The sequence below is a fragment of the Aspergillus ambiguus genome (assembly GCF_047715705.1).
Source record: "Aspergillus ambiguus strain CBS 117.58 unplaced genomic scaffold BDV59scaffold_7, whole genome shotgun sequence".
Classification (NCBI taxonomy): domain Eukaryota; kingdom Fungi; phylum Ascomycota; class Eurotiomycetes; order Eurotiales; family Aspergillaceae; genus Aspergillus; species Aspergillus ambiguus.
Window position 1 is genome coordinate 675,913 of NW_027395520.1, and position 22,633 is coordinate 698,545.

General features: G+C 53.0%; 9 protein-coding genes across 9 annotated transcripts; 7 read left to right on the forward strand and 2 right to left on the reverse strand.

Annotated features, from left to right (window-relative positions):
• Positions 1-132: 132 nt before the first annotated feature.
• BDV59DRAFT_174066 (RNA polymerase-associated protein) lies at positions 133-2,713 on the forward strand. Its single transcript, XM_073689011.1, has 4 exons — positions 133-662; positions 772-1,523; positions 1,577-1,716; positions 1,767-2,713. The coding sequence occupies exons 1-4, from the start codon at positions 448-450 to the stop codon at positions 2,499-2,501; spliced, it is 1,842 nt and encodes a 613-aa protein (XP_073550278.1). The 5' UTR covers positions 133-447; the 3' UTR covers positions 2,502-2,713.
• A 10-nt stretch (positions 2,714-2,723) lies between these two features.
• BDV59DRAFT_156145 (uncharacterized protein) lies at positions 2,724-6,969 on the forward strand. Its single transcript, XM_073687441.1, has 2 exons — positions 2,724-5,751; positions 5,800-6,969. The coding sequence occupies exons 1-2, from the start codon at positions 2,987-2,989 to the stop codon at positions 6,857-6,859; spliced, it is 3,825 nt and encodes a 1,274-aa protein (XP_073550279.1). The 5' UTR covers positions 2,724-2,986; the 3' UTR covers positions 6,860-6,969.
• BDV59DRAFT_156146 (uncharacterized protein) lies at positions 6,970-8,075 on the reverse strand. Its single transcript, XM_073687442.1, has one exon. It carries the CDS (start codon positions 8,025-8,027, stop codon positions 7,080-7,082), a length of 948 nt encoding a protein of 315 aa, XP_073550280.1. The 5' UTR covers positions 8,028-8,075; the 3' UTR covers positions 6,970-7,079.
• A 101-nt stretch (positions 8,076-8,176) lies between these two features.
• Positions 8,177-10,133, forward strand: BDV59DRAFT_156156 (uncharacterized protein). Its single transcript, XM_073687443.1, has 2 exons — positions 8,177-8,222; positions 8,285-10,133. The coding sequence occupies exon 2, from the start codon at positions 8,421-8,423 to the stop codon at positions 9,954-9,956; it is 1,536 nt and encodes a 511-aa protein (XP_073550281.1). The 5' UTR covers positions 8,177-8,222; positions 8,285-8,420; the 3' UTR covers positions 9,957-10,133.
• Positions 10,134-10,670: 537 nt separating this feature from the next.
• On the forward strand, positions 10,671-12,548 carry BDV59DRAFT_156158 (uncharacterized protein). The gene has a single exon (XM_073687444.1). The coding sequence runs from the start codon at positions 10,826-10,828 to the stop codon at positions 12,065-12,067; it is 1,242 nt and encodes a 413-aa protein (XP_073550282.1). The 5' UTR covers positions 10,671-10,825; the 3' UTR covers positions 12,068-12,548.
• A 157-nt stretch (positions 12,549-12,705) lies between these two features.
• Positions 12,706-14,175, forward strand: BDV59DRAFT_200157 (putative monooxygenase; the record flags this gene model as incomplete). Its single annotated transcript, XM_073693515.1, has 3 exons — positions 12,706-12,751; positions 12,805-13,005; positions 13,094-14,175. The coding sequence occupies 3 exons, from the start codon at positions 12,706-12,708 to the stop codon at positions 14,173-14,175; spliced, it is 1,329 nt and encodes a 442-aa protein (XP_073550283.1).
• Positions 14,176-16,161: 1,986 nt separating this feature from the next.
• BDV59DRAFT_211724 (putative MFS monocarboxylate transporter) lies at positions 16,162-17,596 on the forward strand (the record flags this gene model as incomplete). The annotated part of the gene is made up of 2 exons (XM_073695861.1): positions 16,162-16,288; positions 16,416-17,596. 2 exons carry the CDS (start codon positions 16,162-16,164, stop codon positions 17,594-17,596), a joined length of 1,308 nt encoding a protein of 435 aa, XP_073550284.1.
• A 965-nt stretch (positions 17,597-18,561) lies between these two features.
• Positions 18,562-20,051, forward strand: BDV59DRAFT_211725 (alpha/beta hydrolase; the record flags this gene model as incomplete). The annotated part of the gene is made up of 4 exons (XM_073695862.1): positions 18,562-18,756; positions 18,821-18,959; positions 19,011-19,119; positions 19,151-20,051. The coding sequence occupies 4 exons, from the start codon at positions 18,562-18,564 to the stop codon at positions 20,049-20,051; spliced, it is 1,344 nt and encodes a 447-aa protein (XP_073550285.1).
• Positions 20,052-20,846: 795 nt separating this feature from the next.
• On the reverse strand, positions 20,847-21,927 carry BDV59DRAFT_191924 (short-chain dehydrogenase/reductase 2; the record flags this gene model as incomplete). The annotated part of the gene is made up of 3 exons (XM_073691970.1): positions 20,847-21,102; positions 21,160-21,553; positions 21,606-21,927. 3 exons carry the CDS (start codon positions 21,925-21,927, stop codon positions 20,847-20,849), a joined length of 972 nt encoding a protein of 323 aa, XP_073550286.1.
• Between the last annotated feature and the right edge of the window lie 706 nt (positions 21,928-22,633).

Below are 22,633 nucleotides of genomic sequence, written 5' to 3' on the forward strand. Positions count from 1 at the left end.
AAGACGAAGGTCGAAGCCTCTCGTGAGCCGGAAAGGGTAAAGGCCGATCGATCGCGCAGCCGCGCGCTTAGGCGGCTGGGCGCGCTATCCCTGGGGCGGAACGTCATGAACCAACAATCCGTCCGTTTCTTTTCTCTCTTCACTTCTGCCTTCTGCCTCGCCTCCCATCGCCCTCCCCCTGGTCGCTGCCTGTACATACCGCGCGCCATCTACTCTCATCTATTTCACGGTCTCTTCCCATCCATCTCTGTACGAGTCCAATACTCCGCCTATATACCCCTACGGTGCGCGCCGTGTCGTCTTCCTCCGTCCCCGTTCGCTGCGACGACGACGACAGCCAAACTGACGGGTTGCGCGGTTGCTCTATCATTTGCCCCGTCTGCGTCTCTTTATAATTAGGTATAAGAAGGGTTCCTGAAATCTCAGGCCCCACCGAGCACATTCACCATGGCGGACGACCTAGATGCCGAACTGCTCGCTCTGGCGGGAGACTCCGATGAAGAGTCCTCCCCTCCTTCCAAGCAAAAGGTCGCCTCTCCTTCTGCCTCACCCGCACCTCACTCTCCCGAACCATCATCTGCCACCATGGGTCGCAAAGGGACCGCCAAACCCGTCCGTCGTGGTCGTACCGCTCGCAGAACCTCCGAGGAGGATGGAGAACTGTACGTTGGTCATTTCCTTCACTCTCGCTTCGCTCTTTTGATGGCTTTTGCTGTCTCAACTGGTAGCGACTATGACAACCGCGTCCCACTGACTGAAAAATGCTTGCAGATCCGCCGCAGAATCTCGCCACTCTCTCGACTCCGCAAGCATGTCGGAATCAGAAGCGGCGTCGGACTCGGAAGGGTCCGCGAATGGGGTCGACGATGAAGGCCCTATATTCCCCTATGACAAACTCTACTATTCCGCCAAAGATAAGGAGGAAATCATGGCGATGCCCGAAATCCAGCGAGAACAGATTCTCTCCGAGCGCGCTCAGGAGGTCGATCGTCACAATCAAGACCTTGCTCTCCGTCGCTTATTAGCCTCCCGTGAGCGCGAAGAGGCCCGTCAGGCCAAGAAGAACAAGCGAAAGGCAAGTGCTGCCAACCTGGAGGACGGTAACCGCAAGAGCTCCCGTCAAAAGACAACACTTGGAGGTCGCAAGGTGGGCGAGGCCTCCGATGCGATCGAGGCCTACAAGCGACAACGTGAACAGAAGGGCAAGCGGGATGAACTTCGTCGTCGCGAACCGGCCGTCAAGGACTCGAAATCCCGCGCCCGGGATGAGCTGTCGGACGAAGATGCCGAGGGCGAAAGCGAGGCAGAGTGGGATGAGGGTGAACGGTCCCCGTCGCCTCCCAAGGACGATCCGCCTGCCGAGCTTCGCGATATCCAACGGACCCGTGTGGGTCGGAGTAACTTTGCGCAGGTCTGCTTCTACCCTGGCTTTGACGAGGCCATCTCCGGCTGTTACGCCCGCGTCAACATCGGGCCCAACAGGGACACGGGCCAGAACGAGTACCGTCTTTGCCTGATCAAGAGTATGTTCCGCTTCATACGGTCAATGCGGGTCTTCTTCCTAACGTGGTTCTAGGATTCGCCGAGGGGCGACCGTATTCTATGGAAGGCCCCAACGGCCGATCGTTCGTCACGAACCAGTATGCGGTCCTTGCTCACGGCAAGGCCGAGCGCGAGTTCCCTTTCATCGCCTGCTCCGACTCCCCCATCACCGAGGTTTGTGTCCTGCTACACCCACAAGCGTCTCTTGACTGACCCCACCGCAGGCCGAGTTCAATCGATACCGCCAAACCATGGCCGTGGAAGATTGTAAAATGGCCACCAAAACCATCGTTACGAACAAGGTGGCCGATATCAACCGACTATTGAACCACAAGTTCACGAAGGAGGAACTTAATGAGAAGCTGCGCAAGCAAGGTTCCTTCGACACAAAGTCCCTATTCTTCAAACGCGTGGAACTAGAACGGCAGATTAAGCTGGCCAAAGCGGCCGGCGAAGACGCCGAAGTGGAGAGGCTGGAGGAAGAATTGCGGAATGTGTCCACGCCGAAACTGGCCTACAGCTCGAATTCCAAGCCGCGGCCTACGCAAACCTCCGAGCACGAGCGTCTCGCGGAGCTGAACATTCGCAACCAGAAGCTGAACTACGAAAATGTCCGTCGTGCCCAGTTAGAAGAACGCCGGGCGGGTCGCAAAGCGGCTGCCGCCGTTGCCCGTGGAGAAGCCGCTGCGAACCCGTTCTTACGGGTTCGAACGCACGCGCGGACTCACTACGATGCCAACGGCAATAGCCTCACGCCCAAGTCGGAAGATACAAGTCGGGATGGCACGCCCGTGACCGGAACCAATACCCCGTCCAACACCAATACTCCCCCGCGAACCAACACCCCCACCGCATCACAGAAGACAACAACCAAGAGCGGCGTGGCCTCCATCCGGCATCGTAACATGGACGATGAGAATATTGCTGCGCTGGATCTGGACCTCGATATCGAGATCTAGTCTTGTCAAACGGGTGTTGTCCAGATTCACGGGTGACGTTGTTACTATCCACGGTGTTCCTTTGGCGTTGCTTTGCTTTGATGCATTGGGCAGGACTGTCTTTGTAGCTGTTCATTCTTAACCTGCGTATCCGGCTGGGAACGCTCCTTTTGCTTTCGAAATCCATATGTATAACATAGAAACGAGAATTGAACTTGAATAGAAGAGGCTGGCGTAGCATACATGGCGCATTCCTCGTACATTCTATTCTACTTCGGTACTTCCTTCATACATGGCGGTGGTTATCGGCAGGTCACGTGTGATAAGCATGCTCGACGCGCCGCGTTGCGTTCTTCGCGCGTCGCTCTTCAATCCCGCATCCTCCACCGTCAACTCTCCTCAATCCTACTCGATCGTCCTCCTCTCTCGCCCTGAACAACAGCTATGCACCATATGGTTCACTAATACCCCTAATAATCGCTTCCCCTGTCTACCTCACCTTCACAATGTCGTCTCCTTCTACACCGCGGACGACACGCTCCGCGTCTCCAGCAGATTCGCCAGCCATGCTGACCCCAGGACGGAAGATCAAGGCCATGTTGGCTGCATTCGACAGCGATTCCGATTCAGACAAGGAGACATCAAAACCGTTGAAATCTAGTGCCGAGCTCTTCGCCAATGCCGGTACTACTGACACATCCAACACGGCAGAGTCTCCAGAAAGCCCCACAGATGCTCCCGCAGAGTATAGCTCAGAAGACGAGGAGATTGTGAAGCCAAAGGGCCGTATGGCCGCCCGTATGCAGGCCGAACTCCACACCTCAAACGCGCAGAACCGGGAGACACCTAAAACCGCCATCGAACGCGTCTCAGAGACTTTACGTGCTCCCGCCGAACGCGCAGACCCCTCCGCGTCGGGGAAAGAGATATCTGACGACGACGACAACGACGAAGATTCCCTCCCAACGGCTGGCCCACGGAGAAGATTCACACACGCGAATAAAGCGAACGGCCCGGAAGAAAACGACGACAACGCATCCGATCGGGATCGCGCATCCTCGCCCTTGTTCATGTCCTCCCCGACCGCGTACCACCGCGAACTCCAGGAGAGCGAATCCGACCATAATGACGATGGATCACGACCGAAGTCGAACGCGCGATTCCTCGCCCTCGTCGCGCAGAAGCGCAAGGAGCGTCAGGAAAAGGAGCGGCTCGAGGCTGAAAAGCGGGCCGAACGCGCCAACCAGCGCGACCAGCTGAGCTCGGAGATTCTGTCAGAGGGAGACGAAGATGGTGCAGACGATGGTGCGGCGCGTCGGAAGCTGTCGAAGCAGGCCCGTCCGCCTCGTAAGGCCAGCAAGAAGGCGCTGGAGGAGATGAACCGCGAGACCCAGCGCATGAGTCGGAACATGCAGCTGGCGCACCAGGCGGAGACGAAGAAGAAGATCACCAAGGAGAGCCTCTTCGCTCGCTTCAACTTCATGCAGCCGACTCCGCAGCCGCAGCCCGCCGATAGCTCCTCCGTCGCGGCGGACTCGCAGCAGTCGTCTGACGCTGAGGTGAACAAGGGAAAGGACACTCCCCAGACGTCGCCCGTTATGGGGCCATCGGATAAGCCTTCTGCAGGTGAGTCTGCTCCGCATGAGCAGCGGGACAAGGAGGTCCAGTTGCCAACTTTGGAGGAGATGGTTGCTAGTGCGCAGCAGAATCCCTCCGACGTGACCGTGGCACATGCCCAGGCTGTCCAGGCGAATGGACCGCAACAGAAGCCCGCAGCCCCAAAGGAAAAGAAGGTCCTCACAGGACCGTCAATCCGCGTTCGCCTCAGCCGCCACCAGGTGGCCCAAAATCAACAGGACGATTCGGATGATGATCTGGAGGTGGTGACATCGCCCTCCAAATGCCGTCGTCTTGCAGTGTTCGAGAACCATTCAACCAAGAGAACGCACGAGTCTCATGCGATGACCCAGCTGAAAGCTTTGGCTAACCTCACCTCACCCACCCGCAAGACCGGCATGACGGTGGCTGAATTGTCGGCCAAGTTGCTCCACCAGGCTAGACAGCAAGCTGCCCGTGAAAGAAAAGAGCGGATTGCCGAACTCCGGGCCCAGGGCATGGTCGTCGAAACAGCCGAAGAGCGTGCCGCCATGGAAGATGAGCTGGATAATCTCGTCGAGAAGGCACGCAAGGAGGCTGAGGAAATCGCCCGGCAGGAGAGAAAGTCGAAGGACGGACAGGATGACGACGATGACGAGGAAGACGACGACTACGAATTCTCCGGCTCCGAAGAAGAGGTCAACGATGAGGAAGAAGAGGGTCACCATGGAGAAGGGAATGTGTTCGATTCTGAGGCTGACGAGGCCGATGAATCTGGAGATGACCAGAGTGAGATGATGTCGACCACCGACGAGGTCCAGGTTCAGAGGCGAAAGCGTCCCACTAGAGTCATTAGCGACGACGAAGATGAGGATCAGGGTCAAGAACCCACGACACCTGCAAAGCCAGTCACGCCTAGTGTCCATTCTGTGGAACGCCCTCACATCCCAGTGACGTCGAACAACATGACCATGAGCTTAACGCAAGCCTTTGCTGGCACCTTAGAGGGAAGCCCGCATGATAGTCCGTCCACAATCCCGCTCTCGTTGCCAGATCCTGCTGGAAATACGACCGATGATCACCGGGAGCCTGATTCACAGATCTTGGTCAAGGATAGTCAAGAACCGACAGATCTACCATTAGGATACGCGCAATCCGAAGCTCGTGTATCTGAATCTCCTGGCCCTCGAACACTATCTCAGTTTTCTCAAATTCCCGATCCTACACAGGATGCTGGCTTCGTGCTGTCGCCATTCGACCCCTCCAGGCGATTCATGGGTACACCTGCATCGACTGTAGAGACTGTCCTTGTGAATCAGAACGAATCGCGCAACAATTCCCCCGTTCCTGATAATAAGGCAAAGCGTCTCCGACGTGGACGGGAAGCTCCGCTCTCGGCTATCGAGGAACAGGATGAGGGCGATTTCGAGGTTGATGCCAGTGCCTTTGATATTATGAAGAAGGCCGCGAAAAGCCCTAACGTTCCGTTCGACAAACAAAAGAGCAAAGCGAAGGACGTAGTTGATGAGGCGGCTGAAGAGTCCGACGATGAATACGCCGGGCTTGGTGGCGGAAGTGACGAAGATGAGGACGAAGAAAATGTCTACGATCGACAGATGATTAACGACAATAGCGGCGAAACTGTGGATGAGAAGCAGCTGGCCGCCCTGAATGCGTAAGTTTTGAATCGCTAATATCTTCGCCACCTTGCTAACTGTCCCAGGCTCCACCAGCGCAATGCGGATGAGAAGCAGGTAGCAAAACTACTCAAGGATATCACGACCGGAGCTCTTCGGCGTCGCAGAGGTGCCGGCGATGACTTGGACCTTGATGACTCGGATGACGAACTTCTCGCACGCCGTCGTGAGAAGCAGAGAGAATTTGCTCGCATGCGGCGGGCATTGCTTGCCGATGAGAAGATCGGTGAGATCGCGGAGAACCCCAAGAAAGCAGCATTCTTCAAGGCCATCGAGGACCACGACATGGATGACGATGGCGATCTGGAATTCCTCGATTATGAAGAACCAACCGAGTCTCAAGACACCTCTTCCCAGGACGTTGGCGCGGAGAAACAGCAGGATACTACCTCTGAAGAAAGCAACAAGCGAAAGAGGCCGCTTGAGCCATCTACCGATTATGCTAACAATCGACCGCCACCTCACATGCGCCGCAAGCCAGCAAATGCGATGTCCAAGAAGCCTAGCACGCTTGCCGAGATTCGCGAGACTGTCTCGTTCCTCACAGAACAACCCGAGTACGACTCGTTCCGTGAAGATGCAGCTATAGACGAAGACGAACAGCAAGGTGACGACGTAATGCTGTCGAGTACCCCTGAGCGAGAAGAATCCCCAGTGCCAGTTCATCCTCGCCGGACAAGAGGCCCCGTGGTGGACCGCCTTGCTCTGCTCCGACAGGCATCCTCCAACTCGGCGTCGTCTGCTTCTTCTACCACACGCCTCGCCTTCCATGCTGGCTCCCGAGGAGAGGGTGCTCATATTGGCTTCAGGCCACCTCCACTGGTTCGCCGGGCGACGGGCTCGTCTACTTCCAGCATGTCGTCGAAGTCGTCCGACTCGTCGCGCCGATTGTCCAAGCCTGCCGCTTCCGGGGCGTCCATAGCCAAGAAGGGGGCCGTAAACTACTACACGGCTGCCCGGGAAAGGGAGAGGGAGCGAGAAATCCGCTCGAAGCACCGCAGTGGTGGCTCGGATATCAATGCATTGTTGAGCAAGCACGCCAGCAACCGGCTAGGCGCGCTTGGTGGGAAGGGAGAATGGGATTGATTGCATTGGAGTCCCTGGATTGAAATGATTGCGATTGTAAAGTGCATCGGTGTTACGGCGTATAGGTCTTGGATGATTCCGGTAGTGATAATGATTCCCTAGACAACATCTATATCTTCCCAAGCATGTATTTACAATTGAATGGCATCTAGTGAACCTACCAAACCTACCCGCAAAGATAAGATCGATATCTATCAGTTACTACGTGGCCAAGGGCAAGTCATTCGTAAGACTCGATCTCCGGAATGAGATCCATGAGCGATCGGATGCTCCTAGCACCATCGCGACTTGAACCTTCTCCGTTCCGAGGAAGAAAATAGGCGGACCAGCCTGCATTGGTCGCAGCTTGGTAGTCCTTGTCGTAATCATCGCCGACATGGATACACGTCCAACTGCCTGCGGCGTCGGCATTTAAGCCCTTGCCCTGCGTCGCTAATCGTATGGATTGTCTCCGGGCCACATCAAAGATGTGCGAGTTAGGTTTTTCCTCTCCAGCCTCATAACTCGTAATCACCAGGTCGATGTCGCAGACGGCATTGTCGTAATCTCCCAAGCAATCGGCACGAGAAGCGGTCTCTACCCTCTCTTCGAATCCCGGTAGTTTCAGACTCGATATGTCCTCATCCGCGCGACAACTTCCCACGCGTAACCCAAGCGACTCCAGCACAGCCGGGACACGATCATCGGAGTTGGATATCACGCCAACCAAGACTCGTTCAAACGGTCCGAGTGGGCCCTCGTGGGTTTTGGCGCATCGCACTCTCTTCAAGAACGGCTCTACGTCATCGTAGAGCGCATAACCCTCCTTACTGGCAAACCGGTCGAGGAGATGCTGGATGAGTCCGTCCGGGAGGTCGACGTTGCGGGCGGCGCGGGTTGGCGTCATTGCGCGCGCAAAACTGGCGCGGATAAGCTCCTCCCACCATTGTCGCGGCCCGCCGTATTGACCTTGGAGAACCGCATCGCGCCCGTAGTTGGGCCGGGCCTTCGCCTGGGCCTTGAACTCAGCCTTGAAGGCTGTCTTGAGGCTGTCGGGCGTGACGGCTGATCGGGGAATGCCGAAGCGATAGGCCGCAGCGGCGTACTGATCGGGGACGGGTTGTCTGGGGTGGAAGAGAGTACCGAAGGCGTCGATGGTAAGGAGGAGAGAGCGAGGGCAAGAGGGCATGTTTTGAGAAGTTGGACGGAGGAAGAAGTTGAAGTTGAGATGTTGAAGTGGATGGAGGACGATTACGTGATGGCGCGACATGTGACTGCCAGATATATACTTCGACAACAACAACAACTTACCACTACTACTACTGCATATCACATCACCTCGTCTTTTTTGATATCCTCCGAGCGGCCGCGTCATATCTCCGAGGTGTCTAACCCGTTCGTGATGTTTTCTCCGATCTACCATGTTGGCTAACCGTCTACGTTTAGATGCTCGGTGACGCGGCCATCTCCACTCGGCGCCTATCCGGCTGCATATCTTTGGGCCGTTCCCAGCCGTTCTCTCCTGACAAGATTGATAAGATCGATCGTCGCCGTGGCATGCAAAATTGCTAGGAGAGACATCATGGCTCGTTTTCGGTATTCTCTGTCTATCTTCGCCACGGTATGGCTGCTTTATCCGCAGCTGTCCTGCGCGGCGAAACCGCATTTTCCGCCTAATGCGAACCACATCTTCAACACGCTCCATGATTCCATGCGACAATGGGGTTCTTCTCTCCATCACAACGGCATGTCATTTTTCCTCGCCACCGTCCCAGAGGGGACACAGTTGTATCATGGAGATCACCGTCAAGAACCAATTACCGGCCCCGAATGGCTAGCTTTTGAAGCTGAGCACGCCATGGTCTTCGCAAACCCATACCCTCGTGGTCCGCCGCCCCCAGACCATGGTTCCGATGAGGAGCATCGAGGACCCCCTCCACGACATGAACATGAACTCAGAGACGATGGCGCTCTTGGGGGCTGGCTGCATACTTACACGGCGGCAAAAGATCTGCGACTTCTGTACATAGATGGAATGTCCGCCGGGAAAACCTCGAACGGAACTATGGATTCCCAGGATCGGATCTTGTTCCGCGATGCGGTCTCGGGACACGATGAGCGAGAACGCGCGGAACTGCTCTGTCGCATGGCCCGAGAGGATTGGAAAGATCGCGTGGACGGTGTGATTCGCATGGAGGCCGGTTTTGAAATCATTCTGTGTGATTTCACCCGCGACCTCAACGAAATCCGTGTCACTCAGGTGAAGCATAAACCTCAGGACAAAGGAGGCCGCAGGGGTCCCCCCAAAGGACCGCTTGACGGAGCGAATGGTTGGATCAAGGCCGTCGCGGCACGATACAATGGAATCGGGGGCAACCGGGTAATTATCAACTATGACGATTTTGTTACGGCGTATGCCTATGGGCTCGACTTGTTCTGCTCTCCCGATGGGGACATTTTGGACTTACCGCGGTTGACGCAGCTTGCTACAGAGGACTTGGAACCCATTCGAGCGGATGTGGACCGTCTTATTATGGACCATGGCCCGAAAGAGGCCTCGACTAACTGGCAAGCCATCGCCGATATGGTGGTCGAGCGGTATGCGCGTGAGCTACGGTATCTTGCATCGGGTCGGCTGACGAGCATCGCCGAAATCCATGATGAGATTGAGGGTCTGCTTGGCCCCTTTATTGACTACAGTGACCGAAACGTGACCCTGGAGATCGACCGATGCGCCTCTCACTTCCTTCCCGCGGGTACGTCCAGTGATTCTATTGCTGCAGCGGCCGTTCGTTCTGTTGCCCGCAGCATCTGTGCAACCCTTACCGAGACTCTGGACCAAACCAGCTACGATACCGCCTTGACGGAAATTCGTAGTCTGATGGAATACTTGTCATGGACGACCTGGAAAGAGTGCAGCGGATGTGCGGACAATGAGGTCTGTATCGTGCCCATGTGGCCGATGGGAACAGTTGAGGACTATAAACATCCGCAGTGTCGGGATCCGGCGAAGCCAAATGGAAACGGTCAACGGTACTGGGGCAATTTCGGACGTCCCCCGAAGGCCGCGTCCTGGAAACAACGCCTGTCACATTCGTTACAAACAATTCTGTGGTAGACCTATCCACCCCCTGCTGGCGATGGGCATGTTTTCCCTGGCACTTGACTTTTGAGAGTAAAGTCAGGGGTAAGCTGCTCTCACCCATCGACGACCATAACGCTACACAGACTGTCCGTAATGTGGATTCCATTCTGGTGGCTTTTGCCCCAACTACGCCTGGCGGTCTATAGATCGAATAAGCTTCGGGAAGATCACAAACGCCACATCGATAGTCCATGCAGGTAGGCGGCCAAGCGACACGGGCATTGGCGAACGACCAAACAAAGACTTGAGCACCTCTTTATAAGAATTTCGAAGAAACCGGTATCGCGTGATTTCCCTGGACGCGATCATGCAGGGGGGTGCATTGCTTTATCTCCGCGCTGTCGTTGGAAACTCGGCTGCATGACTGGGACCAGGATGACTGGGACCAGGAAATCCAACGAACATCGACAGTACAGCTGGCAGACAACCAGGTCGAGACTGAAAAATAGGCTCAAGCCCCGATCTGATAGGTTCGAGCATCAGACGGATATAGTCCAGGTCGAAGATGATAATTTTGAGACCAACCCACATGGCGCCGTGCTTCACCCAAGCCTACCTAATCTCTCAAAGCCTGTAGAAGCCCTCCTAATCAGCCACTTTCAATGACCCGTATAGCCCCTGCTTGGCAGATATAGGAGAGGAAGCTCTGGACCGGTCGACGCGCTCCGTCGAGCCGTGCATCTGAGATGGGATATAAATACAATACTTCATGGTTGCTCCCAGGAAGAACCAGTCTCTCCTTAAATTTTTGTTTTACTCAATTCTCTGTCCATTCCTTCGTTGGCAACTGCGCGTACTCTTTTCTGTCATTCCTTTAGATTGATTAGTCTCATTCCTACATCATGAAGACCTCTGTCCTTACTGCCCTCGCCTGGGCTGCATGCACAGCTGCTAGCCCTATCTTCGCCCCGGGCACTCATCTTCAATGTACCTGCGAGCCCGATGAGCCTCAGCCCGGAGCAGCGGTGCCTGTCGGCCCTGCTCCTAGCCCCGTGCCGGCTCCTTCTGTTCCCTCTGGACCAGCTCCTCAACCTGAGCAACCTGCTACTCCGGCCCCTGCAGGACCGGCTGCTCCTCCCAGTGCGGAACCGTCTGCCTCTCCCGAGCCGTCCATTCCCGTCCCCGATGTTCCTGCTCCGGCGCCTCCGGCGTCTGTTCCTAGCGTCTCCGTGGTTATTCCCTCGGTGACGCCGGCTCCCAACCCTGTGCCTGTTCCCAGTGCTGAGCCCTCTGTCCCAGCACCTGCTCCCCCAGCTGGCACTCCTAGTACTCCAACTCCCCCGACAAACCCCGGCGAGCCGGGTGAGCCGGGTGAGCCGGATGAGCCGGGTGAGCCGGATGAGCCTGAAGGCAACTGCGACGAGCACGGATGCCATGGTACCGGACACATCCTCCAGGACGAGGCCCCCAAGCTTAATGAGCTCCTGACTGTCATTGGTGAACACTCCGAAGAACTCGCCGTCAAGCTCAGCCCCAGCGTTGAAAAGCTGGTCTCCAGCCTGGGTCTCCCCGGCGGCCCGATCGGTGACGTGGTGAAGAGCGGCGGTTCCATTGGCGAGCTCCTTGCTAACCTGGGCGAGCCCACTGAAATGCTGGTCAGCACCACTGGCAAGGACGGCGGAAAGTCGTTGATCAAGCTCGGCCCCTCGGTGGAGGGTCTCCTCAAGGCTCTCGGACAGGACAACATCGCTCAGCCGGTCGGTAGCATCGTGAGCAAGATCGGAAGTCATCTGAAGAAGCGCACCGATGAGGGACTCCTCGAGGATGTGGCCCCGATTGTGCGCTGCATTCTGGAGATTGCGGGCGAGGACTCCAAGATGTCGCTGGTGGAGCTGAGCGAACCGGCGGCCGAGCTCGTTGCTGGTCTGGGCCTCACGGGAGCGTCCGAGCCTACCGGCGAAATTGTCAAGACGGTCGCCAGTGTGGGCGACCTGCTCACGGAGATTGCGCCCATTGTGGAATGCATCCTCATCATCCTCGGTGAGGACGGATCGATGACCTTGGTTGACCTCTCGCCGGATGTTGCGGGGCTCCTGGGAGACGCCGCGGGGCAGATCGTCGAGACCGTGGGCGAAGGATTCTAGTGAGTGACATCCGGCCCGTCGGTATTATCTCTGGGTGGGAGGGTTAACGATTGCAGAATGTATACCCGATCCCGTCGTCCGGAGATCCATCAGCAGAGAGGGATATGGGGGAGGACAATGGCTGAGGTAGAGACGGTGGATGAGCCAGCGGCAAAGCCGAGGGCTGCTCTTCAATGTATGTATGTATGAATACTGGCTACTACATAGTATAATCGGCGCGAATATAATCTTTCCCGTGCTTGCTCGCCTCAGGGTAGCTTCATATCAACCTCTTTCGGACATCATTACCAGGAGCATCCCCTGGTCTCCAGACAGCTCTACGCTGCGGAAGTGAATTGACTCGCCCCACGGGGGAAAAACTGCCGATGTGGAGAGCCCAGGAGAGGCAAAAGAGCCAAGTCTTTCTGCTCCATGATGTTATTCCTGGTCCATTGTGGGAAAACGTGGGGATGTCTCCCACGCGGTGGGTAAGACTTCATCCGGGCCGAGTGGCTCTTGGAGGCGAATGCTGGACGAGCAGCAATTGCCAATAGTTTAAATCCAGCGCGATCCTCGGTCTCTTGCGGGTGACTATACTCAGATTACCCCAAGTTTCTCTGCGTTCTCGTCGTGGTCTATCTCGCGCATTTTACACCACCATGGCCAAGTCCCCGCAAGATCTCCAGATCGCCATCCTGGGCGCAGGTACGTACAGCATCATTCTATTCAAACGAGCGCGATCATCTAATAGAATGCAGGAATGGGCGGTCTGACCTGCGCTCTCGCTCTGGCCCGGAAGGGCTTCAAGCACATTGATGTCTACGAAAATGCCCCCGACTTGGGATTTGTCGGCGCCGGTATCCAGCTGGCGCCCAACATGGCGCGCGTCCTGGACGATTTGGGAGTGTGGAAGCCTATTGAAGCAGAGGCTGTCAACGTTTCGGAGACAAGTGTGCGAGGTGAGTCTCGTCTTTTTTTTTTTTTTTTCCCTTCTCGGTCCAAACTACCCCGTATAACCTCGGGGCTAACTTGCACCCTCGCAAACAGTCGGCGCCACCGATACGGAACTCGCCCACGTCCCACTGGAATACATCGAAAGCACCTACGGATATAAGCACATGGTTGGCCACCGGTCGTCGTTGGCCGACGGTCTCTACCAGGGTTGTCTTCGCCACCCCGAGCAGATCCACTTCCACTTCTCCACCACTGCCGAGAAGGTCAAGTTTGGCCCTCGCCCGAGCTTCACTGCCGTCCCGCGCGACTCCAGCAAGGCCCCCTACCAGGTGGAGGCCGACATTCTTCTCGGTTGCGATGGCATCAAGAGTCAGACCCGCGGCGCTATGGTGGAACTGCTGGGCATCACCGCCGGCGTGAAGGACACCAACCAGGCCGCCTACCGGATCATGATCCACAAGGACCAGATCAAGGATGACCCGGAACTGCTGGAGCTGATCAACAGCACCCGGGTGACGCGCTGGATCGGCGAGAAGCGGCATATCATCGCCTACCCGGTCTCCAACAACACCATCTACAACCTGTCCACCACGCAGCCCGACACCAACTTCGCCGCGTCCACCAATGCCACCTACACCACCCGCGGCTCCAAGTCCGCCATGCTGGGCGTCTTCGGCGACTTTTGCCCCATGGTGCAGCGTATGCTGAACTACGTGCCCGAGGGCGAGGTTTGCGAGTGGAAGCTGCGCGTCCACGAGCCGCTGCCCACCTGGGTGCACGAGTCCGTCGCCCTCGTCGGTGACGCCTGCCACCCGACTCTGCCGCATCTGGCCCAGGGTGCCGCCCAGGCCATCGAGGACGGCGCCGTCATCGCCGTCGCCCTGTCCAAGCTGCCGGATACCACGCCAGCCTCGATCCACAAGGGCCTGAAGGTCTACGAGAAGGTGCGCAAGGACCGCGCCTACGCCCTCGTCGATATGGCCGCCGCGTCCGGCCGCGCCCTGCATCTCGGTGATGGGGCCGCCAAGGAGGAGCGCGACAAGCAGTTCGCTGCCCTCCGCCAGGGCAAGGGTCCCGTCCCGGATAAGTGGGCTGATGCCGATGTCCAGCGCGAGATCTACAGCTTCGACTGTACCAAGGTCACGGAGGAGAAGTTCGACGAGTACTTTGCGTAAGCATTTCTCCGATCCAGCGTTTCCATGTTTTTCTTCTCTGCGATGATGCAATGTCTGTATATAGATGCTGATGGGTCTGGAAGTTCGGCGCGTGACGCCAAGCTGGCATGATAGAGTTTCGTCTTTTCCCTTCCTCTCCGTATATATTTCACCTTTATGAATGGATGTATCGTTATGAACTTGTACTGGCGCAATGAAATCATGATTTCGAATGGAATGGTTGGTAGAGCGGGAATGCTTCTCATACCCATAGACTTAGTATCTGCATCCAGTCTGCCCATGGATCTCCTCATCTTCATGCTGGATGAATTGAGCGGCGCTTGCCGGCGACGATTGAACTTGCTTGTTGCTTAGGTGGCGAGGAATTAATTATTCTTGGCCAGTCAGTAATTATGAGATAGCATATTATCTCGTTCAACATTTACAAATCACAAGAGTTGGTAAAGGTGTAAGAAGACTAATAACATAGAATTCGTTTAGGATAATCGCACATAATCTCCGTGTGACATCATAGTATGTTCCTATAATATCGTTAAGGTAAACCTCCGGTTCTGATAAAATAAACGGCATTTTGCCCAAGTGTGACGGTACAGCCTAAGGCTAAACATTGCTTCTCTGAAATCCATATAAGAACCCAGCATTTAGTAACTGGATAGAGACCTCCAGCCCCGCTGTCACGTGTATACCGAGGAATCTAGCATCTATGTTGTAGGATGAGGTTAGAAAGTTGATACGGAGCCTTGAATCCTCTGGATGTGAACCGGAACGAATACGTTTCTGTCAGGGACAATGGGTTCCACGCACAACTGGATCCGCAACGTCTATCTTCTCACGCTAAACTCCACTAGTGGCCCGTCGAGGGCACCAGTCATCCAGGCTCTGTATCTATACTCACATCCCCCGTTGCCAACACAGCAACCTCCATTTTCTGCAAGCCGCAAATCATATCTCCACAGCACTCTTGCCAACGACACATTCAACTCCATCCATGCCAGCCTCCAGGCCACACACATCCTGGGACCGGCACTAAATGGAGCAAACGCTGCTTGAGCCTTCTTCACCTTCTCTTCATCGCTATCGAGCCATCGTTCCGGTCTAAACAATTCAGGCTGCTCGAAATACTCCTCATTGTGATGGAGGACATAGGCAGCTGTCCCAACATTGATGCCGCTAGGGATATATTCTCCATCAATTACCTGACCACCCGGGAGGACGGTCCGGGGAAGGATGTTCGGAGCGGAGGGAATGAGCCGCATTGCTTCGTTTATACACGCACGGAGAAATGCGCACTCAGGCGAAGAGAGAACAGGATAAGTAATAATAATTATAATACCCAGCTAACAGTCCCATAACAAAGATATGCAGTTTCGGAAATCACTTTTACTGGTTGACCCAACAGAGTAAATTTGCATACAGGCATGTCTCCAAATGGATACATTCTCTTTACCCACAGAGCTGGAGTTTCGTGAACCACTCACAGCATATACCACAATTGGGAAGATCTGCCTTGAACACTTGTTCATCAAAAGGAGGCATAAAAGTCAGGCAGACAAACGATACGTCGGCCATCCTCCTATAGCAATATGGGACTGCAATGTAGAGGATCCCACACCTACTTCGCTTCCAAAACAGATAAGTTCTCTTCGAGCCACTTAGTGGCGCTAGATAGCAGTGGACCAAATCGATCGTCGTCCTAACTTAGGCGGATGATCCACGCCACTCAGCTAAGCCAAAAGAATAGCTTGATGTTAGAAGCCCCCTTACACCGCACATAAAATACTTCAGTGCCCAGTTTTTACTGTCCAGCCTCCGCTGAGCTGAAAAGGCTGAAAATTTCCGTAAATGATCTCCGCATGCTCAGGATCACCTGGGATCTGCTTTATCCCATTTCATTTTCTCGTGAGTCAGTTGCCGATCCCTTGCAACATTACTATTTTCACCTCCCATTCTTAGTTTACCCATTGGTGCCCTGTGGCCTAAACCACGATGTGGGCTGTTATTTCATTCAACAGATTTGTGTCATCCCGAATCTCCTATAAAGGGGTGAGTGCTGGCTTATTGGAGACTGTGTGCACATACATCGCGGCTCCTATCACAGCACCTTCTGTCCTCCGTGTGATTGCTAATTGATTGCGGTATGGCATCACCTGCAACAGAAAATGAGCTTGATATTGAAGTCCCCAGAGATGAGAAAGCGCCCGACATCAGCTCGACGACTATTCCTAGAAAAGATGCATCAGCTTCATGGTTACCTGTGGTAGCAGGCTTTCTAAGCTTTGTTATTGCCTGGGGCCCTGCCACAGCCTTTGGAACATTCCAGGACTATTACGAGCGTGGCCCTCTTAAGAACATGTCTTCCTCACGTATTTCATGGATTGGGACCGTGAATGCTTTCTTACTCGTCGCAACTGGGGTGTGTGCGGGCCCGCTCTTCGATCGTGGTTATATCAAAAGCTTGATCATTATCGGATGTGTGACTGTGGTCTTCGGCATGATGATGCTCTCCCTTTGCGACACCTACTATCAGATAATACTCTCTCAGGGGGTTTGTGTTGGATTTGGTGCTGGTCTCATCTATGTCCCGACCCTAGCATTGGTCAATACCAGTTTCACGGGAGCTCGACGCTCTATTGCCAACGGTATTGTTGCTCTTGGTGCTAGTATAGGAGGAATTATCTTTCCAATTATCTTTTTGAAGCTGGAGCCTTCCATTGGTTTTGCGTGGACAGTTCGCACACTTGCTTTCATACAACTAGGCTGCTCAGTCGTCATCATTTTCTGCGTAATGACGGCGCAGTCGCCCGAGCCTCGCCCCCCTCGCGGCCTGATCCAGTGCAGCGCATTCCGAGAACCTGCTTTCACGCTCTATGCCACTTTCGCCTTCCTCTTCTTCATGGCATACTTCATCCCTATGTTCTACGTTCCAGTCTATGCGGTACTCCAGCTACACACCTCAACCGTAACTGGATTATATCTCCTGGCGGGGCTGAATGCCGGCTCAGCAGTCGGGCGGATGGGAAGCGTGCTGGTAGCCCAGAAACTTGGCTTGGCCAACCTTCTGGTAATTTCTTCCGCAATATGTGGAATTCTTCTGTTTGCCTGGATTCCTATCCACTCAATTGCCGGTTTTGCGGCATTCTGCGTCCTCTACGGGTTATTCTCGGGGGTGATGATAACTGTTCTCCCAATGCTCTCAATCCATCCTGCGATATCACCAACCCCTGCAGTTGCAGGTACGCGGATGGGTATGCTCTGGTTCTTTGGCAGCCTCGGTATATTAATTGGGGCCCCGATTGCCTCCGCATTAAAGTCAGGGACTGGTGGCACTTTCCTTCGATTACAAATATTTTCGGGAGCAATGAGTATGGGGGGTATGGTGTTCATGCTGGCTGTTGCATTGATTCTATGGAAGCATTATTGAATTACCATGCTCTAGTTAAGCCAGTCAAGGCTTCCTTGGCTTGAATGCCTATAAAATCTACAAATTAGTTGGAACTTCAGAGGTGCGAAGTGACCGCCTGACGGATTTTGATACCTTTAATCACTCCTATCTAAACCCATGGTCATATATGTGGCGAGGGGTGTTGAAAATTTCTGTAATAGGAACATTCTTTGAATGAGCAGAGGCTCTGCATAGTGTAAACAAGGCTGCGCTTAAATAATAATTGCCGATCAGTGGAGCAGAAATTATGTAACGTACCTTTTGGGAATTAGACTAACTCTAGTGCAGTAGAATACCATGCGTCCACGACTGCAAAGGATTGAGATGTCCCAACGAATTTAACGGCTATTTTCTTTTTCTGTGGAGACGAAGCACTAGGACATATCTTATCTAGCCCTGCGTAGTGCTCCCTTTTTGGGACCATAACCTATCATACGGTTAAGCGGGCAGGCAGAGATAGTAGCAAGATGTAACAAATGCAATGCATAAGATGCTAGGCGCTCTGTCGCATACATCAATGCAGGGACCTTCCTAAGGAGGCCTAGCGTCATATATGGGGTTCGAAATACCGAAACTGAATCAGTATTCTTCCTGTTGTCGGCCCGTGTCTCGCTTGGGTTCGTCAGTGGGGAGCTGAAGTGATACCGCAGAAAGGTTCGGTTCCTTTGCGGTCCTTGATAAATTAGTTAACTGCTTTTTAGTTATTAGATGAACCAGTAAATCTTTCTTAAGTCTAGGTAGTGTCTTTTTCTTTTTCTTTTCTTTTCTTTTTTTTTTTTTGATTATGCATGACTCGCCAAACTTCTCCGTAGAAATAAATCGAATGCTCCGTGCAGAACGTTATTCCGTAGCATCTTTCTGGGCAGCCTTGCTTCTTCTTAAATCTAAGCTAAAGCGTTTATCGAGAGCATTTCTTTATACATATTCTTCGTCTTTGCGTCAGAATGGCTGAGAATTTTCCTTTCATTGTCACAGAGCATGTCATTGATGGCCAACATATCCGGGAGTACCCAAGGGCAACACTTCCTCAAGAGGCGCCCGTGAAACTGGTTGTTAAGAAATACACTCCGAAGGATAACCTAAGACCCCAAAAAGGTGACATCACTATAATTGGGGCACATGGCCTCGGATTCCTCAAGGTCTGCGAAATCTGCTATGGCGCCTAATAGTATCTTGCTAGAAGCTAACTGGCCTTCTCCGCAGGAGTTCTACGAGCCTTTATGGGAAGACCTCTTGGCCAGAAGCAAACAAGATGGATTCCGCATCAGAGCAATATGGGTAGCTGATTGTGCCAACCAAGGGGCCAGCGGTGTGCAAAACGAATATATTCTGGGAAATGAGAGTGAGTACAGTTGTCCCCTCCGTCGAAGAGCAGACAGTGACCGATAAGCAGCGTCATGGTTGGACCATTCCCGCGACCTGCTGCACATGGTAAATTGTTTTCGAGAGGATATGCCGCGGCCGATTATGGGGATTGGCCATAGTGCTGGCGCAGCCCAGCTGTACGTTACCTGTGGTTCAAAAATCATGCAGGATTACTTGGCTTACTAACCATAGGGTTCTACTCTCTCTTGCTCATCCCCGGCTGTTCGCCTCGATGGTGTTCTTAGATCCGTATATAACCCCCCATGATGGGCATGCCAATGGGTTGGCTCTTGTCTGGATCACCGCGTCAAGAAAAGATACTTGGTCATCTCGGGAGGAAGCAGAAAAATTCATACGGAAAGTTATGCGCAGCTGGGATCCCCGTGTAGTTGACCGCTGTCTTCGTTATAGCTTTCGCAGTATGCCAACAGCAATACATCCTTATGTTAAACGGGAGGGCAGCAATAGCGAGGATCCGGTAACGCTAACCACTAGCAAGCACCAAGAGACATTCTCCACCGTTCGCGCAAACTTCCTCCAGCATAAACAGCTGGGCTTATCCGATAATGAAGCGTATTCTGAACCTGGGCGCGTGAGTAGACCTCATGACGCTCTGTTTCTGCCAGATATGCTCGGTCGCCAATACCAGGGGCAGATGTTCTATCGCCCAGAAACGGTTCTTGCATATAGGTTGCTGCCACACGTTCGGCCTGGGGTTCTATTTGTCAGTGGTGCTGAAAGTACCCTATACCAGAGTGGATACCACAGTGAAGCTGCGAGAAGGACGGGCACCGGGTTTTCAGGGAGTGGCGGCCAAGACTATTCCCGTGTGAAACATGTTGTGATTGACAAGGCCCGTCACACACTACCCATGGAATTCGTCACCCAGACAGCCGATTCTATCGGACTATGGATCGCTGCAGAGGGTGAACGATGGTGGAAGGATGAACGAAGAATTGCGGATAAGTGGGAGGCGCTATCAATTACGGAAAGATCAACCATTCCTGATGAGTGGGCAGAGCCCCTGAAGGCTTTGAAACCAGCTAACAAGAGGGATTCAATGCTGTGACGGTATATATTTGTAAAGATACAGACCACATAAGACAATACCCTAATTCTCCATTCTATAGAGAATGTTGTTGAACTTTGTATTTGTAGATTATCCAGCTAAATTCTCGCCTAGACTCCCGTAGTCCACAGGATGGATCTGATAATTTTTTAGCACGCTAGAGTGAAAGAGTGATCTGGCTATGTGCAGGCCTTTACTCTAGAAACGATAATGCACCATGCAAGGGTGTATGGAAACCTAGCTGAATAGCCTACAGAGAAATAAAAATTTCCTTCCCGAGACTTCACTGATTAGTGCATAGTTCGGTATTGCTTATCTCTCTAGCTTCTGGTAACACGTCCAACGTGTAATCTGCATCGAATGACTCGTAGCCCCCGCCTGCTTTACCGATGCATGATTTGGGTGGGCCGGGCTGAGAACTGGATCCATAATGATGATCCTTTCTAAGTGCATAGCCTGCCTATTAGTGGCTTCGCTGAATTCAGACCCACTTCTAAACCTGGAAAGAAAAAGCCGATACTATGCCGTTGCATTCTTTGCCATAGCCATGCACACGAAGCCTGGCATGTGTAGGACAAAATATGCTTGAAGTATAAAAATGGGAAAGGGAAAATTTTATTCGTATCATACAAGAGGAAGATGATGCTTGAACGGTATAACGTACATTTTAACTATTTTCGTTCACTCACGGTTATCTCACATATCTTACTACAACAGGACTGAGAGTAGTTACAGGAGCAGTATGCATGTCCATGAGATTTACCAGTCAACCGCCATTTTTAGTATTTTTCATTACTAACCCTCGAGACTCTTCGCACTCTGCGAACGTGAGTTTCTCATCCCTTCTTGTAGCCACAGAGGGAAACCTCGTAGCAGACTCATCCACCAAAGCTTTTTTGGCAGAATAATCTGGCCACTCTTTCCTGATAGAATTTGCTGTACTATTTCGTGGGCCACCAGTTTTACTGGCAAAACTGGGCGGTTGAAGTGAGTGCTGCCCTTTGTCAGGGCTTTGATCATCGGTGTTTCCACGTACAGCGGATGGATCACACTGTGACTGAATATTAGCACGCACTTCATAACAACAAAATGCGGAATGCATACTGACCTCGTTTTTACGCCATTCACATTGGACCAATACTTTAGTTCCTGGGTCAAGCCTTCATGAAATGCTAGCGCACTCGCCTTCGTACAACAGTAACTAGCCATCTTGCCCACAGTCATAAAGCTCGCCATACTGGCCACCGTGACCACGTGCCCATGGTTGCGCTCAACCATAGCAGGGATAAACTCCTTTACAGTCCAGTAATGGGCCATTGTATTGACTTCAAAAGTCTGACGGACCGCCGCTTCTGACTGATCCAGGATAGTTCCAGATTGCATGATACCGGCATTATTGACTAGCACTGTGGGGTGTCCGTGCTCAGCGCGAATTTGATTAGCGGTCTGGTGCAAGGCGGCAGTCGAGGTAATGTCAGATCTGTAGAAGACGACGTTGAGAGCTAAGTGCATTAGCTGTTGCGTAAGCGGCATCTCGAGGCAAGTAGTGCTTACGGAGTTCAAAACATGGTTCCTGGATATCAACGATAATGACCTTGACTCCATACTGAGAAAGCCCCTCCATAACCGCCTTGCCGATACCGCTGCAGCCACCTGTCACTAAGACCAGCTCTCTTTCATTTTGCCATTGCTGGTCGGATAAGCAATTCAGTGACCACGAATTTAGAACGCTGTTGATCTGGGACAGTGCGACGTAACCAAGTAGAGCGGTTAAGGTTCCGGGCAGCAGTGAGGAAGATAGGATCTTTTGTGTGCTTGGAGGGAGGTTTCGGAAGGCTGTCTGAATCCCTTGCTGAGCAGCTGTTATTAACGACATATTGGATGCTTCTGAGGTGGGCAGAGAGCAGCAGTCATGGGAGTATTTGTATTGGCCGGGTCCACAGTCGGGTTTCGCTCCGTACCTAGATATCGGCAGTCCCGCAGGAAGGGGCGGTGGGACTTGTATCTGCGAGCTATTAGCCGGATTAAACACTAGTGTTTAAGATTTTACCTAAACGCGCAATTCCAGTTCATACTGGCATTCCTACAATAGGAGCTGTTACCGAGCAGAGTGCTGCACACCGATGCTTTCCCGACACTGACTAATTTGAACCATTCGTACATTCTCTAGGCATGTTAAAAGGCCTTTACAGTGTAAAGGCTTGTATTTGAACAAAGGATTGTTTATAAGAACCTTCTGTGAACCAGTCAAAGGCATATACCACGTACCTTGGTAACTCATGCGCCAGTATGCTAAGAAACTCTAAGTTCTTGTTCCAAATCTACCGCCTTGAGTAGGCTATTTCATTCCTAGGGAATTTCAAACACTCCCCAGACCCTTTCTGGTCTATTCAAGATAGTGGAACATGATATTTTCTTATGCTCGATTCTTGCAAGATTAACTTTGATCAGATTCCCTTATTTTGCGACTTTTACCCCCAACCTAGGCGACTCGTGATTTTTTAAATGCATTTTGTACATTAGCTAAGGTGTTACGTATGAGTAGACTTCTGGTACTGGGCTTTACGACGATTTTATTGCAT